General features: G+C 43.4%; 1 protein-coding gene across 1 annotated transcript in view; it reads left to right on the forward strand.

Moving 5' to 3' along the window:
- The window catches only part of LOC149177456 (gamma-glutamyl peptidase 5-like), a 396,345-nt gene that overhangs the window by 139,402 nt on the left and 237,150 nt on the right, over positions 1-19,793 (forward strand). Inside the window, exon 3 of the mRNA XM_089423412.1 lies at positions 2,662-2,817. Within this exon, the coding sequence (XP_089279538.1) occupies positions 2,662-2,817 (156 nt within the window). The remainder of the gene's footprint in view (positions 1-2,661; positions 2,818-19,793) is intronic.

Genomic DNA, 19,793 nt, shown 5'->3' on the forward strand with positions numbered 1-19,793 from the left:
AACTGATATCGGATCTCATTCAGTCCTCTGAGGAAGGAGTCAATCGTTTGACCCTTCTTCATCTGATACGACCTCTTTTGGTTCTCGAGCAGCATTCTTCTATGCACAGATGTATGCTGGTACAGGTTCTTGAGAGCCTTCCACATCTCAACTGTCGTTTCCTTCTCGGCTATATGTGGTACGACATGATCCTTGACCCCGTTAAGGATAATACACTTGGCCCTTGCCATCGCCTCTTCGTACTTGTCATTGTCATTTGGGTCGATTGGGATCGCTATTGTCTTCAAGGCAAAGTTCTTGACACGATTCCTGTCAAGCGCTGATAAGATTCTAGCCTTCCAGACTGCGAATTTCGATGCTCCGTCCAGTCTATCCTGGTCTCTTACCCTGTGAAGTGCCATGATGCTCCTCTACTTCCCTCCTGGAAGTTCTCTGTTCGACTCCTCTGAGTCTCTACTTCCCGTCTAGAAGTTCTCTTCTGGACTCCCTCTGAGTCCTGATTTCTCTCTTGGAAATCCTCCTGCCGCTTGTAGAGATGCCACCTACTCTGATTGTCTTGTGCAACTGCATTGCTGATCCAGGCTCCTCGGCTAGAAACCCCCGGTAACAACTCCTCTGGCCCTGCTCTGTCAGGTACTGTTTTGACTACAATACCTCACCAACTCCACTCTGCAATATTCCTGTAGCCTTCTAGACCCCAGTAACTGCCTTTCTGTGAACTGCATCAACCGTTCTTTGCCTCACGCTGGCTCTACGTCACCCTGGATGGGTCTGCGTCAGCCCTAGGATGCCCTGTGTTAGCCCTCTGGCCCTCTGCGTCAACAATGCTGTCCTCTTTGAGGCTCTGCGTAGTTCTTGGCTTCTTCTGCATGGCTATGACTGGCTCTGCGTCACACTTCCTTGGCTTCTACGTTGCTAGAAACAAAGTCTTTCACCTCGGGACAACTGTTTTTTGCTGCTATTGCTCTGCTCGGCTGATGTCTCTTAGTCCTCCTGTGATCTGCAATCACCCTCTGATACCATGTTGAAGTTTCTAAGTTTACTTAATTTAGAAACCCTTCATGCACTTTTTCTGATTTATTCCTACCTACTTGTTAATTTTTCTTTAACAAGTTATTTACAAAGTAAATACTGAAAATAAACACTAGTGCATGCTCAACATATTACAAATCAGCAACTAAAAGAAACAAGAACAAACACACCACATGACACCATTATTTTTGGACCAATGTCCCTAGAAAAACCCAATGCGGGAAAATCGATGTAGCTATCTGAGGGTTTTCTTATTAAGCAATATCAGAGTACAATCTGGGTGTCGTAACTGGCCTACCCAACAGAGAATTTCCTTAGCAGCTATACCTCACAATTTGAGAGAAATCTCCTGGCTGAAACCCCGGAAAACCCTTCCGGCAGCTCCTTAGCACAAAACTGCTCCTGCAACCCCAGCGTCTACCCAATCTGGACTGCGTTAGCCCCTCTCTGTCTCACGTTGGCCCTGCATTAGCCTTTCTTGGCCTGTGTCAGCCCCAGGAGGCCCTGCGTCAGCTCTGGGAGCCTCTGCGTCAGCTACGCTGGCCCCTCTGGTGCTCTGTGCAGCACTTGGCTGCCTCTGCGTGGCCCTGCGTGAGCCCTTGTTGGCTCTGCGTCACTCTCCTTGGCTGTTGCACTGCTCTCCCGGCACAATCTTTGCCTTCTCTGTTTCTCTGTACTCAATGCCCCTTAGCTTCTCTCCCTATCACTGATTCTATTTCTCTTAGCAAACCTTGCTCTAGAGAATAGAATCACTGATCATCTGGTGTGATCTCCAAGTGACCCTCAAGCCTCCTCTTATACTTTTCCTGTTGATGATTCAACATACGAGATTAAGTCCCTAATCAACGGCTAAGATTAGATCTGGCTTGATCCATGTCTTTTGGACCTCTCTAACACAGATTCATATTAATACACATTAATATTTTATTTTTCCTAAGTTTAGACTTAGGGACTCCATTAAAAATATTAATTATTTTAATATCTCATGATCTGTTTAGAATCTACCCAAACCCTTTCTGGGTATTGGAGATCTCATGTGCCCCAACCTCTCCACGAAATTTCGTGGCTAGAGCACATCCAATGCTACCCCAAATCAACAAAAATCTATCAATGGGGTCTGAGTGATGCTTTGGGGACAAATAAATTTGTTTTTAGGTGAGGGAAAGATGTTAGGGTTTTGACTACCTTAAGAAGTTGACTTGTCTAGGTCTGTCTTTTCAGTATACCGTATGTCTGGTCAGCTTAGTCAATATAATTGGCTAGTCAACATACTGCGTTGGTTATGTATCGACTTTGTAACTGCATTGCAAGTATCGATATCCCATCATAAATATGTGAGCTTTGCTGATAACAAAGAGAAGCCTCTGTTGTGTATATTGTAAATATTCTACTATTAATAGTCTTCCTTTCTTGTATCAAATTTCAATTACCTGTCTGGCTGATGTTATTTGAGTTATCATGTCTATTTGTTCTTTTTCTTTTTGCTGGTAGATAACAGCAAGATTAGTCCGTCTGAGGTTGGATTTGTGTGAAACTTAAATCAGCAGGCTGTAATTAAATGTGAAAATTATAAGCTTCACAGGTGGCCGTGAAACATTGCTGTTTTATGACAATTCTGCTTTTGAGCAGGTTTTAAGTCGTGCTTTAGGTGGGAAAACTGGAAAAGCTTCAGTAGGGTGGGAGCTTGGCTTGAAAGACATTCATCTCAATAATGATCTACTCAGCAGATTCTATGGTATGGAGCTACCTCCAGTGCTGAAAGCAATAAAGTCACATCAAGATCAGGTTGATCTGCACCTTCACCACTTTTCCCCTTACTTTTGCAACATGACTTAGAAGAGATTTGAGATTTTTTTTAATCTAATATTTTAAATAAGTGTACACATTTAATTAGAAGTAATATCTGGAATGATCTGCACCTTCACCACTTTTCCCCTTACTTTTGCAACATGACTTAGAAGAGATTTGAGATTTTTTTTAATCTAAAATTTCAAATAAGTGTACACATTTAATTAGAAGTAATATCTGGAATCAAAGAGAACACAGAATAATGTGTGACAAATACAGCTCCTGCATTGCATTTTAGATTTATGGTTCTGGAAACTATCTATTTTTTATAATGCTTTGCTAACTATGCCAAGGAATTATCTCCATCATTCAAAATTCCATACTGCATTGTGTATGATGAAACAGGGCTTCTATGAGCCAATTTTGTGTGGAGAGGTGTCAGCAGTGACTTCTTGACCACAGTGCTGATTTTTTTTTTTCAAATTAATGCACATATGGTTTCTGAAAAGCTTAGCTAACTTATAATCCAGTGATCTATGCTCGGCAGGATTTGAACCCAGGTCATTAGTGTGGTGGCACTGTATCTTAATCGGTAGACCACAACCAAATGGATATCCATTGCCTATTCTTGATGTCATAGTTCCATATATCTGTGCATATACTGACAAGTTATGCTGCATTATTGCGGTGTCAGAATACTAGTTCTTCCTTTATTTTTCTTTTAAACTTCCCTCAAAATTGCAATTGCCAAAGATTTTTGGTTCAAATTTTGGGGTGCATTAAGGTTAAAGAAACGTTCATGCTGAGTCTTCATGTGTCATTGATAGTAAGAGTGCACAAAAATCGTTGATACAAAGCATTCAATGATTTGTCTCTACATCACTTGAATAATGATATGTGAAGCTTGATTTCATATATCTAGATTTATTCTATCTGCTTCATTGGGAGTTGTTGTCACCCAAAATGTACACCTAAGGTGCAAACGCTCAGAGCAGGGGCTGTCACCTATTCCCTACTCACTTCGTTTAAGCTCTCTCCTAGACAAGCTATGGGGGGTAGTCCCTAAAGATAAATGGAAAAGGAAAACTTGTTGGAACAACAAGTTCTAGGAGACTAAGGGCAAGGCAATTACCTCTCTAGACAACTTGATTTAAAGTTAATTGGCAAGTATGATTATCAGTGAGCAATGTGAGTGTTAAAGATAGATTTAATTAGATCAATGAGACACTTAAAATGATAAAGAGTGAGAGACCAGTGCCTTAATAACAATGCTCAAAATATGAATTAAAGTACTTGCACAATAATAAACTATATCTCAAGTTATAAGATAAGCAATGCTGCAAGACAAGGTTAGTACAAGAGATCAAGAGATTAAAACAATTAGATATATGAGCAATAAGAGATAAGCTTGCAATATAAATAAGACTTGTACTTCAAGTAAAGATGATATTCAAGAGACAATAAACTTGAAAATGACAAGTACAACAATGTAAGACTTGCAAGTATGAAATGAGCTCACAATCCAATTTACAATAATCAATTGAAAATGCAAGATGAATGAATGCAAGATCTACCTATGTGTGATGCAAGATCTTGGTTAATTTTAATTATATGCCTATTCTAAGGTGAATATCTTTTTTTCAATTATCGAAGCAAATTTTAGAACAAGGTTGTTGGGAGAAGTGCTGGGGAAGGAGGCTAAGGCCTCATTAACAATACCTACCCAGGGCTTCTACCAACCCAAGCTTCCATTCCTACAAGAGACTTGGCCACAAGAGACTGCAAGGTCACTCGTTTTAACCATTGTTTAATGGTCAAGCTTCTCAAATTAAATAATGAAGAAGGTTGTCCTATCTTTCTATCGACCAAGCTTATGCTTCGAGGTAAATTTTGTGAATGCAAATTTAGATCTACGATGCAATTGTAAATGCTTCAATCAGATTCAATCACAACAAGATGCTTCAGTAAGGAAAAAGCCTAATCCACTTATAATTTCTGAAAATGTGGAGACCTAAATTTCTTTTGCAGCAATTGATTAAGTTTCTTCTATTTGTTAAATAACTGAACAAATTATTAAATAATGAATTCATACAGGTGGATATTATTAATAAATTATGTGGAATGACCTGTTAAAGAGTTTTTAAACCCAATGTTTCGAACTTCTAAGTGAGACCGTCATCAGGGGAACGCCTAATGTTTTGAGAAGATTAATGAATTGGAGCTAATGATTTATATGTATATGTATTTAAGTGAGATAATTTTTAATGAGAAATGACTTGCTCGGCTAAGTTAAATAATATTATAATTATTATGATATGTAAATATGTATATAATTTTTTTAATATTTAATACATTTCTTAAATATTTCATTTGAAAATTAATGGGAAAATTGTTATTTACTGTGTTCTACGGTAAATATCGAAACCAATACACTACAACCTCCACTAATTAAATTATACGCGGAAACAACAACTAAGCAAGAAGAAATACAAAACACACAATGGACACCATTGTTTTTGGACAAATGTCTCCAGAAAAACCCAATGCAGGAAAACTAGTGCAACAACTGAGGGTTTGTATTATTATGCAGTAGTTTTTGAATACAATCTTTGGATGCCTGACTGACTATCCAATACAGAGAATCTGACTGACAGAGAGATGAGTGAGATATACCTCACACTATCACTGGAGATCCAATAATGATCTAGCCACTGAATGGCTAGCCCCTAGCTGCCTCTTCGTAGTTTCTGCGCAATCACTGCATTGCTCTGCGTCACAGCTGGAGGAGACTGTGTCACTCCTTCTGGTTGCTCGATTTGCCTCTGGAACTTCAACTTTCTTCCCTTCCGTTCTCACACCCCACTTCTGGCTCTAGAACTAAACTATCTAGCAATTTAGAATATCCTCTCAGGCTCTGCGTTGCCTTTGCATGCCTCTACGCTGCCTAGCGTGGCCTTTGTACTACCTCTTCTGGATCTCTCTTTTCCCTCTGCAATGTATCCTCGGATCAAGAAATCTTTCTTCGGAAACTATCCCTGCCCCTCACTACAAGAAATCACCTCGATCTCACTCCGACAACTGCTGCAATGCTCTCTTGATAAATTCGATCTTGGATCTCTCACTCGATGTGTCTTGCAAATGCCCATCAAGCCTCTTCTTATAATCCTCTCGTTGATCAATCAATGACATAGATTAGATTCTAATTAATGGCTTAGATCATTTTGGGTTGATCCTCGTCTTCTTTTAGAAGTTTCACTTATTTTAATTTCCTAAGTTTAGACTTAGGCACCCATTAAAAATAATTGATTATTTTAATAAAACTGTCTTCGGGTGGAATTTCCCAAAACTATTTTTGGGTATTCTGGAATACACGTGTCCTAGCCTGTGAAAATTTGGAAGACCTAGATTTCTACTGCAGCAATTGATTAAGTTTCTTCTATTTGTTAAATAACTAAACAAATTATTTACTGTGTTCTATGGTAAATATCGAAACCAATACACTGCAGCCTCCACTAATTAAACTATATGCGGAAACAAGAACTGAGCAAGAAGTAATACACAACACATAATGGACACTGTTATTTGGACAAATGTCCCCGAAAAAACCCAATGCAGGAAAACTGGTGCAACAACTGAGGGTTTGTATTATTATGCAGTAGTTTAAGATTACAATCTTTGGATGCCTTACTGGCTATCTAATACAGAGAATCTGACTGGCAGAGAGATGAGTGAGATATACCTCACACTATCACTGGTGATCCAAGACTGATCCAGCCACTGAATGGCTAGCCCCTAACTTCCTCTACGCAGTTTCTGTGCAATCACTGCACTGCTCTGCTCTGTGTCACAGCTGGTGGAGACTGCGTCACTCTTGGTTGATCGATTTGCCTCTAGAACTTCGACATCTGCCCTTTCGGTCTCACACCCTGAATTTTGGCTCTAGAACTCAACTTTCCAGCAAATTTCGAATCTCCTCTAAGGGTCTTCACTGCCTTAGCGTGGCTCTACGCTGCCCAAGGTGGCTCTCTCTCTACCTTCTCTGTAATGTATCCCCAGATCAGGAAACCTTCCTCTAGAAACTATCCTTGCCCCTCGTTGCAACAAATCACCTCGATCTTACTCCGGCAACTGCTGTGCTGCTCTCTTGAGAAATTCGATCTCTGATCTCTCACTCAATGTGTTTTCCAAATGCCCATCAAGCCTCTTCTTATAATCTCCTCGTTGAGTAATCAATGGTCCAAATTAGATTCTAAATTTCTAATCAATGCCTCAAATCATTTTGGCTTGATCCTCGTCTTCTTTTAGAAGTTTCACCCCTAGTTCAATTAATACCCTTTAATTATTTTAATTTCCTAAGTTTAGACTGAGGCAACCATTACAAATAATTAATTATTTTAATAAAACTATCTCCAGGTGGAATTTCCCAAAACGATTTCTGGGTATTTTGGAATACATGTGTCCTAGCCTCTATGCAAATTTTGAGGCTTAGAGCACATTCGATGCTACTAGAAATCAACACTCCCTCTTAGCAAGGAATGTGCTCTAGTAATGCAACCTATTGAAGCATCACCCTGAATCTGTAACATCTCCTTCTGTGCTGCTGATATCTAACATCATTTCCCACCAACTAATGAGCAAATGTTGCATTTGTGCTACTGCTAGGCTCGCCACTGCCAACACTACATCTACACTGCAACCCTCACAAATGCTGCATCTGTGCTGTTGTTGGCCCTGCCATTGCCAACACTGCATTTGCACTGCAATCCTCTCCAACTGCTAGTGTTGCTACAACAACAATGGAAAAACATCCAAAAATACTGAACAAGTGTTCAGCATGATGCATCTGTTGCTGGAGTTCTGATTGCTGCTAGTCTCTGCGCTGACCCTTTGAAGCCTCTGTGTCGCTGCTGACTCTACACTGTGCCAACTGCACTATTGCCAACTCCGCTCTACGTTGCTCAGTCTATGGTGCTCCAAGCCACTGCTACTGTCACTCCTGCACTCCTTTGCGCCAACTAACACTGGTCCATTTTGATACTTATGATATGGGCTCCCATAGCAAGGTATTGATCCAAGAGGTGGACCCCTAAAGGATCCTGCCCATCTGTAGTTCTTTCGAACTATACTACTAGATCACCCCACCTCTCCCCTGGAGGTATATGGGCAATCATGGGAAACTCCTCCTCTTCGATCTTCGTGGTTGTTGCCCGTGAATCATGTTTCTCATCCTTGTCCTTCTTCTTGAGAGGACATTGTTAATCGTAGTGACAAAATTCACCACACCGAAAACTTTTGATCTTTGAGACGTCCTTTTGCCGTCTCCGCTGCTCCTGTTGCCCCTTTGATGCAAGGGCTGCATTCTCTTTCTCCTCCTTGGGCTTTGTCCCACTACTGCTGCTGCTATCAAGTTTGCACTTGACCAAGTTTCGCCTCATCTCTTCCTCCTGAAGAGCGGCCCACATCCCTTCCCAATTCGACAATTTCTCTTTGCCCAGGATACTCTAGACAAGCACTTTCCATTCTTTCCAGACTGAGTTTAGGGCCAACCTCACCATCTCGGTAGCTTGAGGCCCTGATCCTACAGTTGCCAACAAGTCTTAGACCTCTCGAAGCTTCGATAGGAACATATCAATGCGTTCCCCCTTCTGCAGCCTTGCGGATCTCATTTTCTCCTCCAAGTACATCTTTCGTTACTTGAAATCTCTGATATAACCTAGCCAAGGCATCCCACATCTCTTTGGCTATCCCTTCTTCAGTAATGTGACATACAACATGATCCTTCACTCCATCGAGGATCAACTGCTTGGCCTTCGCCATTTCAGCTTGTACTTCTTGAGTGGATCTGGATCTGCAGGTTCAACTACCACATTATCGATGTAGGCTTTCAAATTATGCTCATCCAGAAGGTAGGAGATCCTAGCTTTCCAAATCACATAGTTGGATGCTCTATCCAACTAATCTTGATCTCTTAGCCCATTAGCTGCCATCCCTCCCAACAAAAAAGTCGCACTGCCTCCTCTCTCCTCTTCATAGCTGCTTGGATGGCCTACACGCTCCCTACTGGAGTTAGTAGATCTGCTCCTCTCTACTGCTGCTTAGGGATTGAAAATTCGAATTCCTTGGCTAAGAATTCTCTGAGGAAGAAATTCCTTGAAAAGTGTCTCCTTCCTTCTTGTGACGTTTTTCTGCCCTAGAAACTACTGTACAAAACTGTGTCTCACCTGAAGACTGCTCTACGTTGCTCCCTCTATCTCTGACAAATCTCGATGTGGAAATCTTACCTCTTTGTTAACTCACTCGGATAGAGATTTTCCTTGTGAATCTTGCCCTCCGGTCCTGGACTGCGCAATCCCTCTAGGGATTCGATTTGCTACCTATGCAGCACTTCGATCTCCCTCCTTCTCTTCAACGCTTGGCTCTTCTGGTCTACTCTCTTGCTTCACCCGTGCTCTGATACCATGTGAAAATTTGGAAGACCCAAATTTCTTCTGCAACAATGATTAAGTTTCTTCTATTTGTTAAATAACTGAACAAATTATTTACTGTGTTCTACGGTAAATATCGAAACCAATAGACTACAACCTCCACTAATTAAATTATATGTGAAAACAAGAAATGAGCAGGAAGAAATCCACAACACACAATGGACACTGTTATTTTTGGACAAATGTCCTTGGAAAAACCTAATGCGGGAAAATCGGTGCAACAGCTGAGGGTTTGTATTAGTATGTAGTAGTTTTTGAATACAATCTTTGGATATCTTACTGGCTATCCAATACAAAGAATCTGACTGGCAGAGAGATGCGTGAGATATACCTCACACTATCACTGGTGATCCAAGATTGATCCAGCCAGTGAATGGCTAGACCCTAGCTGCCTTTGCAAAGTTTCTGTGCAATCACTACGCTGCTCTGTGTCACAGTTGGTGGAGACTGCGTCACTCCTGGCTGATCGATTTGCGTTTGGAACTTCGACTTCTGCCTTTTCGGTCTCACACCCCGGCTTCTGGTTCTAGAACTCGACTTTCCAACAAATTTCGGATCTCCTCTAAGGCTCTGCACTGCCTCAACATGGCTCTATGCTGCCCAACGTGGCTCTGCGCTACCTCTTATGGATCTTTCTCTGCCTTCTCTGCAATGTATCCTCGGATTAGTAAACCTTCCTTCGGAAACTATCCCTCCCCCTCACTGCAAGAAATCACCTCGATCTTACACCAGCAACTGCTGCACTGCTCTCTTGAGATTTTTGATCTCTGATCTCTCACTCAATGTGTTTTCCAAATGCCCATCAAGCCTCTTCTTATAATTTCCTCGTTGATTAATCAACAACCTAGATTAGATTCTAATCAATGGCTCAGATCATTTTGGCTTGATCCTCGTCTTCTTTTGGAAGTTTCTTCCCTAGTTCAATTAATACCCTTTAATTATTTTAATTTCCTAAGTTTAGACTTAGGCACCCATTAAAAAGAATTAATTATTTTAATAAAACTGTCTCCGGGTGGAAATTCCCAAAACGATTTCTAGGTATTCTGGAATACATGTGTCCTAGCCTCCCTGCAAATTTTGAGACTTATAGCATGTCTGATGCTACCAAAAATCAACATAGCCTCCCTGCAAATTTTGAGGCTAAGAGCACATCCGATGCTCCAGAAATCAACACTCCCTCTAAGCAAGGAATGTGCTCTAGTAATGCAACTTGTTGAAGCATCACCCTGAATCTGTAACATCTCCCTCTACGCTGCTGATGTTTGAAATCTCTGCCCAACAACTACTGCGCAAAGGCTGCATTTGTGCTGCTACTGGCCCTGCCACTGCCATCCCTGCATTTGCACAACAACCCTTGCAAATGCTGCATCTGTGTTGCTGCTGGCCTTGTCACTGCCAACACTGCATCTGCACTGCAATCCCCTCCAAGTGTTGCTGCTGCTACAACAACAACGAAAAATCATCCAAAATATTGAACCAAAGGCGTTTAGCATGATGCATCTGTTGCTGGAGTTTTGACTGCTGCTAGTCTCTGTGCTGACCCTCTGAAGTCTCTACATAGTTGTTGACTCTGCACTATTCCAACTTCACTGTAGCCAACTCTGCTCTGCGCTTCTCAGTCTCTGGCGCTCCTAGCCATTTCAATTGTCACTCCGACACTCCTCTACACCAACTGACACTGGTCCATCTTGCTACTTCTAATATGGGCTCCCATCTTGCTACTTCTAATATGGGCTCCCGTAGCAAGGTATTGATCCAAGAGGTGGACTCCTCAAGGATCCTGCCCATCTGCAGTTCTTTCGAACTATAGTACTAGATCACCCCACCTATCCCTTGGAGGTATATGGGCAATCATGGCAAACTCCTCCTCCTCGATCCTTGTATTTGTAGCCTGTGGATCATGTTTCTTGTCCTTGTCCTTATGCTTGAGAGGACACTGCGTAGTGTTTTGACCAAATTCATCACACCGGAAACATTTGATCTTCGAGACGTCCTTCTTTCGCCTCTGCTGCTCCTGTTGCCCCTTTGATGCAAGGGATGCATTCTCTTCCTCCTCCTTGGGCTTCATCCCGCTGCTGCTGCTGCTATCAAGTTTTCACTTGACCAAGTCTCACCTCTTCTCTTCCTGCTGAAGAGCGGCCCACATCCCTTCCCTATCGCGTAATTTCTTTTTTCCCAGGATGCTCTAGACAAATACTTTCCATTCTTTTGAGACTTGAGTGTAGGGCCAACCTCACCATCTCTATAGGCTGAGGTGATGATCGTACAACGACCAACTGATCTTGGACTTCCTGAAGCTTCGATAGGAACAGATCAATGCACTCCCCCTTTTGCATCCTTGCGGATCTTAGTTTCTCCTCCAAGTACATCTTCTGCTGCTCAAAAGATCCCTGATACAACGTAGCCAAGGCATCCCACATCTCCTTGGCAGTCACTTTGTCAACAATGTGACATACAACATGATCCTTGACTCCATCGAGGATCAACTGCTTGGTGGATTTGAATCTGTAGGTTCAGCTACAACATTATCGACGTAGGCTTTGAGATTATGCTCATCTGAAAGGTAGGAGATCCTAGCCTTCCATATCACATAGTTGGATGGTCCATCGAACCGATCTTGATGTCTCATCCCATTAGCTGCCATCTCTGCCAACAAAATGTCAAACTGCCTCCTCTCTCCTCTATGCAGTTGCTGGCTTGCTCTACGCACTCCCTACTGGAGTAAGCAGATCTGCACCTGGCTACTGTTGCTCTACAGGAGAAATCGAATTCCCTAGCTAGGAATTCTTTGAGGAAGAAATTCGCTCAAAAGTGTCTCCTTCCTTCTTTTGACGTTTTTATGCCCCAAAAATGCCGCAGAAAAGTGTGTCTCACCTGAAAAATCTCTGTGTTGAAGCTTCTGCTGCGCTGCTCTCTCTGCTGCTAGCAAATCTCGATATGGAAATATTACCTCTCTGTCAACTCACTCAGAGAGAGATCTTCCTTGAGAATCTTGCCCTCCTGGCCTGAACTGTGCAATCCCTTTGGGGATTCGATCTGCTGCCTACGCAACACTTCAATCTCCCTCCTTCTCTTCAACGCTGGGCTCTTCTGGTTTGCTCTCTTGCTTCACCTGCACTCTGATACCATGTGAAAATTTGGAGACCCAAATTTCTACTGCAACAACTGATTAAGTTTCTTCTATTTGTTAAATAACTGAACAAGTTATTTACTGTGTTCTATATTGAAACCAATACACTGTAGCCTCCACTAATTAAATTATATGCCAAAACACGAACTGAGCAAGAAGAAATACACAACACACAATGGACACCGTTGTTTTTGGACAAATGTCCTTGGAAAAACCCAATGCGGGAAAACCAGTGCAACAACTGATGGTTTGTATTATTATGCAATAGCTTTTGAATACAATCTTTGGATGCCTGACTAGCTATCCAATATAGAGAATCTGATTGATAGAGAGGTGAGTGAGATATATGTTGATTTTTGGTAGCATTGGATGTGCTCTAGCTCCGAAATATTGTGGAGGAGGTAGAATACATAAGATATCCAAGATCTAGAAATCGTTTGGAGAAATTCCACCTAGATTGTGAGTTATTAAAATAATTAATATTTTTAATGGGGTTCCTAAGTCTAAACTTAGGAAAATAAAAATATTAATGGGTATTAATAAAACTATGGGTGAGGAGATTCTAAGAGACGAGGATCAAGTCTGTTTTAATCTTATCTGTTGATTAGGGACTTAATCTCGGCCGCTGATTCAACAAGAGGAAAAGTATAAGAGGAGGCTTGAGGGTCAGTTGGAGATACACCAAGTGATCAGTTAGTTCGATTTTTCTGGGGCGAGGTTTGCTGAGAAAATTGAATAGGTGATCTGAGTTACAGTGAGAGGGTAAGAAGTAAAGATTTGGATCGGAAAGGAGTTCAGAGCCAAAGAGTACCAGGCAGAGAGGCAGCAGTAGCATTAGAGAGGCAGCGCAGAGGCCTACGCAGCCCAGGAAGGGGCTCACACAGTGCTGATGCAGGCCAAGAGGGTCTCTTGCAGTGGCAGTGCAGGATATTCGTCAGAAGTTCGAGATTTTGCTGGAGAAGCGAGGTTCTGAGTCAGTAGAGCTGAACAATAGTGTTCCTCCAGCAAATAGATCTAGCAGAAGGGGTGACGCAGTCTCCTAAATGCAAGATGTTGGCCCAAGCAGTGATTACGCAGGGATTTCGCAGTGTTTGTCGGAGTCAGGCCACTTAGTGGATCAGTTGTGACTTGAAATACGAGGTAAACCCTCGTATGTATATCTTGCTGCTGTGATTTCTTTGAAAGGTTATCTGGTGTGAGAGGCAACCTGTTGTACTCAGATTCTGCTTGCTTAATAATACAAACCCTCTATCTGTTGCATCGATTTTTCCGCATTGGGTTTTTCCAGGGACGTGTTGTCGAAAAATAATGATGTCCGTTGTGTGTTTGTCTCATCTATTGTTTCAATTTATGATCTGTATGTCAGTATAGTCTATAATAGTGTTTACATCACTGTTTATCTAATTAAATAACTTGTTGAATGAAATAACAAGTAGGAGATGTTAAATCAGTAATTGTAGTAGGATTTTTGTTTCTAAAGATTCAAAAATTTTCACATGGTATCAGAGCATTGCAAATCATAGGACACTGAAGCCATCAACGGGGAGATCCAACAAAACTGTTGCAGAGAAGCAACTGTCCTGAGTGGCAACGCTGTTTCAGAGATAGAGGAGCAGCTGAAGGAGTGACGTAGAGCCTGACGCAGAGCCTCACGTAGTGCCTGCGTCATCATTTTGAGCCAGTGGAGGGTGATGCAGTACCGGAGAGGAGACTGCGTCAGTTCTCTAGGTCAGCGCAGAGCGGGAGAGGCTCAGGTCAGTCAGTTGCCAGGGCAGGAGAAGCAGTGCAGATTCGATCTATGGTGCTGGTGGGACGTTGTTGCTGTTGGTGCAAAACAATGTCTGAGGAGACAAAGCTGAGGTAGAGGGAGTCACTACCTTAGCAGATTTCTTGCCAAAGAAATCTAGATCTGGGTTGCTAAGCAGCAACAAAGGAGGATTGGAGAGGAGTGATTCGACATTTGGCGGGAGGATTTCCATGAAGGAAATCAGGACTCAGAGGGAGTCTGGAAAGAACTTGTTCCTTAGAGGATTTCTAGCGCCAAAGAAATCCAGATCCGAGTCTTGCTGGGGCAGCAGTAAGAGAGGGAGAAGAGAACCTGTTCTACACTTGTTTGAGCAGAGATGGCAGTCAATGGACTGAGGGATCAGGACAGATTGGATGGAGCATCCAACTTTGTCATCTGGAAGGCCAAGATCCTGGTAGTCTTGGACAAGAATCGCATCAAGGATTATGCCTTGAAAGTGGTGGTTGTACCAGTCGATGTTGATCCTCTCAAGAAATACGAGGAGGCTCAAGCAAAGGCGAAGTGCATGATCCTGGACAGGGTCAAGGATCATGTGATCCCACATATTGTTGAAAAGGAAACAACAAGGGAAATGTGGGAGGCCTTGACCACCTTGTATGAGGGAACTTTCATCTAATGGAAGATGTTGCTTGAGAAGCAGTTGAGACAGTATCATATGCAGAAGGGAGAAGAAATCGATCCCTTCCTTCTCAGGTTGCAAGGGATTCAAGACCAGCTGACTTTCGTGGGGTGTACACCAGATCTTGAGTTCATGGTCAAGACTGCCCTGAATGCAGTCACTGAAGAGTGGGATACCTCTGTCTAGAGAACCTTGGGCAAGGCTTCTCTCCCCAGTTGGGAGGAGATGTGGGCAACTCTTCGAGAGGAAGAGATCAGGCGGTTAACCAAGGCAAGAAGTAGCGGTAAAGGAGTTAGAGTCAAGAAGGAGAAAGAGGAGGATGCAACTCTCTCATTAGCGAGACAACTAGGGCAGCATAAGAGGAAAAAGAAAGACAACCAAAGTCAGATGCTTCAGGTGTGGGGAACTAGGACATTTTGCCACTTAGTGCCCTCGAAAGAAGGGCAAGGAAGTGAAGTTTGACTCAAAGGCTGCTCTAGCGAAAGCTGACAAGGAGGATGATGACGAGGATTGTGCCATGAGTGCTCATGCACCTCTGGAGAGGAGGTGGGGCGACATAGAGATGTAGTCGGGAGGACTACACAGGGGTAAGCTCCTTGAGGTGCCCAAACTCTTGGATCACATACGACTAGGGAGCCCTTATAGACAGTAGCAGAATGACGAGAGTCAGTTGGTGCGAGGAATGATGGAGCAACAATGGCAGAGCTAGAGTGCCAGAGTCTGAAGCAGCGCAGTGGAGATTGCAGCAGTGCGAGAGGCATAAAGAAGATTGCAGCAGCGCAGTAGTAGCAGAGGGTCAGTATAGATTAGCAATATAGGTAGCTTCAGCATCACGGGGTATCCAAACTGACTAGCATGTCAGCTTTGGGTGACTATTCAGTTGCTTACTTCCCAACAACTGAGTTGCAGTGCAACAATTAGCAGTGGCAGTGTTATAGGCAGCTTGATGCAACATTTTGAGAGGGAGCTGTAGTACAAATGTAGTAGTGACAATGGTAGTGTCATGGGAAGCAGTACAAGATGCAGCAGTGCAATGGGTGAAGGACAGCAGGGCAAGCATCTGCAACACAGAGGACCGATGTTGTGGATCAGTGTGATGCTTCTATTGGGAAGTATTGCTAGATCACATTCTTCGCTAAGAGGGAGTATTGATTTTGGGTAGCATCGGATGTGCTCTAGCTCCGAAATTTTGTGGAAGAGCTAGAATACATAAGATCTCCAAGACCTAGAAATCTGTTGAAGTTTCTAAGTTTACTTAGTTAGAAACCCTCCATGCACTTTGCCTGATTTATTCCTACCTACTTGTTATTTTCCTTAACAAGTTATTTACAATGTAAATACTGAAAATAAACACTAGTGCATGCTCAACACATTACAAATCAACAGCTAAAAGAAATAGAAACAAACACACCATATGACACCATTATTTTACGACTAATGTCCTTGGAAAAACCCAATGTGGGAAAACTGGTGCAGCTATTTGAGGGTTTTCTTATTAAGCAATATCAGAGTACAATCTGGGTGCCGAAACTGGCCTACCCAATAAAGAATTTCCTTGGCAGTAATACCTCTCAGTTTCTGACAAATCTCTTGGTTGAAACCCCGGATAATCCTTCCGACAGCTACTCAGCACCAATCTGCCCCATAAACCCTAGTGTTAGCCTCTCTCTAGACTGTGTCAGCCCCTCTCTGCCTCACGTTGGCCCTACGTCACCTCGGATGGGTCTGCGTTAGCCCTGGGAGGCCCTGCGTCAGCCCTCTGGCCCTATGCGTCAGCGACGCTGGCCTCTCTGAGGCTTTGCGCAGCTCCCGGCTACCTCTGCGTGGCCCTGCGTGAGCCATGGCTGGGTCTGCATCACTCTCCTTGGCTACTGCGCTGCTCTCCCGGCATTATCTCTGCCTCTTTGTCTCTCTGTACTCAAATTCCCCTCAGCTGCATCTCCCAATCACTAATTCTATCTCTCTTAGCAAACCCCGCTCTAGAGAATAGAATGACTGATCACACTGGTGTATTCTCCAAGTGACCCTCAAGCCTCTTCTTATACTTTTCCTGTTAACATATTAACGACCGAGATTAAGTACCTAATCAACGGCTATGATTAGATCTGGGTTGATCCATGTCTTTTGGACCATTCTAACACAATTTCATGTTAATACACATTAATATTTTATTTTCCCTAAGTTTAGACTTAGGGACTCCATTAAAAATATTAATTATTTTAATATTTCCTGAACTATTTAGAATCTGCCCAAACCCTTTCTGGGTATTGGAGATCTCATGTGCCCCAAACTCTCCACCAAATTTCGTGGCTAGAGCACATCTGATGCTACCCCAAATCAATACTCCCTCTTAGTGAGGACTGTGCTCTAGCAATACTCCTCACTGAGTATTACTTTGATCATCCGGCATCAGTACCTGTGCTGATGCTAGGCCTTCCTGCCCAACATCCTCTGCATTGCTGCATCCTGTACTGCTGCCCATGGTTCTACAACTGCCACTACTGCATCTGTACAACAACTCCCTCTGCATCTGTGCTATTGCTGGTCCTTTCTCCCAACACTGCATCTGCATTGCACCTCCTCCCTTCATGTTGCATCATGCTGCACTGCAACTCAGTTATTGAGAAGTAAGTAACTTATCTCCCAATCTGACCTCCCTGTTGGGCTAGAGACCCTTTGATCTCCCAATATGACCTCCTTGTTGGGCTAGAGACCCTCCTAATGCTGAAGCTCCCTCTGCCACTGACAAGTGCTCCCTCTCTAACCTCTGCGCTGCTGTAACAACTCCCTGCATCTTGCACCGTTGCACCTCTCTCTGTGCCATCCTGCACTGGTGTAACACTCTCGTGCCTCTCGCACTTTTGCAGCTTGCTAGCCTCGCGCTGTATTAGGACTCCTGCACTGTAGCTCTCTCTGCCGCTCCATTTGCATCCATCTCTACCCGACTCAGCCAGTCCTGCTACTCCTCTTCGAGGCTCCCGTAGCAAGGCCTAATCCAAGAGGTTGGGTGCCTCGAGGATCCTGCCCCTCATCGCCTATAGTTCGCCTGACTATAGCTTGATGTCTCCCCATTTCTTCTCAAGTGGTGCATGTGCACTCATGGCACAATCATCGTCTGTCAAAACTTCCTTCTCTGCCCGTGCTGGCGCTGCCTTAGTCTCGAAAGACTCTCCCTTACTCTTCTTCCTTGGACACTGGGTCGCATAATGACCCAGCTCCCCACAGTGGAAGCACTTGATCTTGGAGAGATCTTTCTTCTTCCACTTCTCTTGCTTTCCCTCAGATGCTAGGGCCACATCTTCCTCCTCCTGCTTGACTTTGATCCCCTTGTTGCTGCTACTCGTCTTTGATTGCCGTCTGATCTCTTCTTGGCGAAGAGCTGCCCACATCTCGTCCGAAGGTGAGAGAGTCCCTCTGCCCAGTATACTCTGGACAAATACCTCCTAGTCTTCTGAGATTGCATTTAGGGCTGTCCTGACTCCTAACCATCAACTCCTTATCTGGTATCGCCTCTATAGCAATCAATTGATCTCGGATCTCATTCTGTCTTTCGAGGAAGGTGTCAATCTGGTTCTCCCTTCTTCATTTGATACGACCTCTACTGATTCTGACTTCTTGAGAGCCTCCCACATCTCAAATGTCGTTTCCTTCTCGGATATGTGTGGTACTAAATGATCCTTGACCCCGTCAAGGATGATGCTCTTGGCCCTCTTCATTGCCTTATCGTACTTGTCATTATCATTGGGGTCGACTTGGATAGCTATTACCTTCAAGGCGAAGTTCTTGACACGATTCCTGTCAAGTACGGATAAGATTCTGGCCTTCCAGACTAGGAAGTTTGACGCTTCGTCTAGTCTATCCTGGTCTCTTACTCTGTGTAGTGCCATGATGCTCCTCTACTTCCCTCTTGGAAGTTCTCTGTTTGAATCCTCTAAGTCTCTACTTCCCGTCTGGAATTTCTCTTTTGGACTCCCTCTGAGTCTTGATTTCCCTCCTGGAAATCCTTCTGCCGCTGTCGAGATGCCCCCTACTCTGATCGTCTTATGCAACTGCACCACTGATCTGGGTTCCTCGGCTAAAAACCCTCGGTAGAAACTCCTCTGGCCTTGCTTTATCAGGTACTGTTCTGACTACAGTACCTCACTAGCTCCACTCTGCAATATTCCTGCAGCCTTCTAAACCCTAGCAACCTGAAGGTGAGAGCTCCTAGGCTCTGCGCAATCTCGGCACCGGCAACCTGGCCTCCTTAGCCAACTGCGTCAGCCTTCCCAGCCACTGCATGGATTTGCGTGAGGCTCCCTTTGCCTCCTTAGCTTTTGCGTTGCCTCTTTTCAGCTCACCCTTCATGACGCAAGCACTGCGTCACCCTTCCCTTGTCGCTGCTCTGCTAGAAACAACTTTTGTCACCTCGAGATCGCTGTTTTCTACTGTTATTGCTCCACTCAGCTAATGTCTTTAGTCCTCCTGTGATCTGCAATCACCCTTTGATACCATGTTGAAATTTTTAAGTTTACTTAGTTAGAAAACCTCCATGCACTTTATTTAATTTATTCCTACCTAGTTATTTTCCTTAACAAGTTATTTACAATGTAAATACTGAAAATAAACACTAGTGCATGCCCAACATATTACAAATCAACAACTAAAAGAAACAGAAACAAACACACCATATGGCACCATTATTTTTGGACTAATGTCCCCGGAAAAACCCAATGTGGGAAAACCGGTGTAGCTATCTGAGTGTTTTCTTATTAAGCAATCTCAGAGTACAATCTGGGTGCCGAAACTGGCCTACCCAACAGAGAATTTCCTTGGCAGCAATACCTCTCAGTTTCTGACAAATCTCCTGGCTGAAACCCTGGATAATCCTTCCGACAGCTACTTAGCACCAATCTGTCCCAGAAACCCCAGCGTCAGCCCCTCTCTGCCTCA

The sequence above is a fragment of the Pinus tabuliformis genome, chromosome 4_1, assembly GCF_031772625.1.
Source record: "Pinus tabuliformis cultivar Carrire ecotype Pingquan chromosome 4_1, CPIR1, whole genome shotgun sequence".
Taxonomy (NCBI): Eukaryota; Viridiplantae; Streptophyta; class Pinopsida; order Pinales; family Pinaceae; genus Pinus; species Pinus tabuliformis.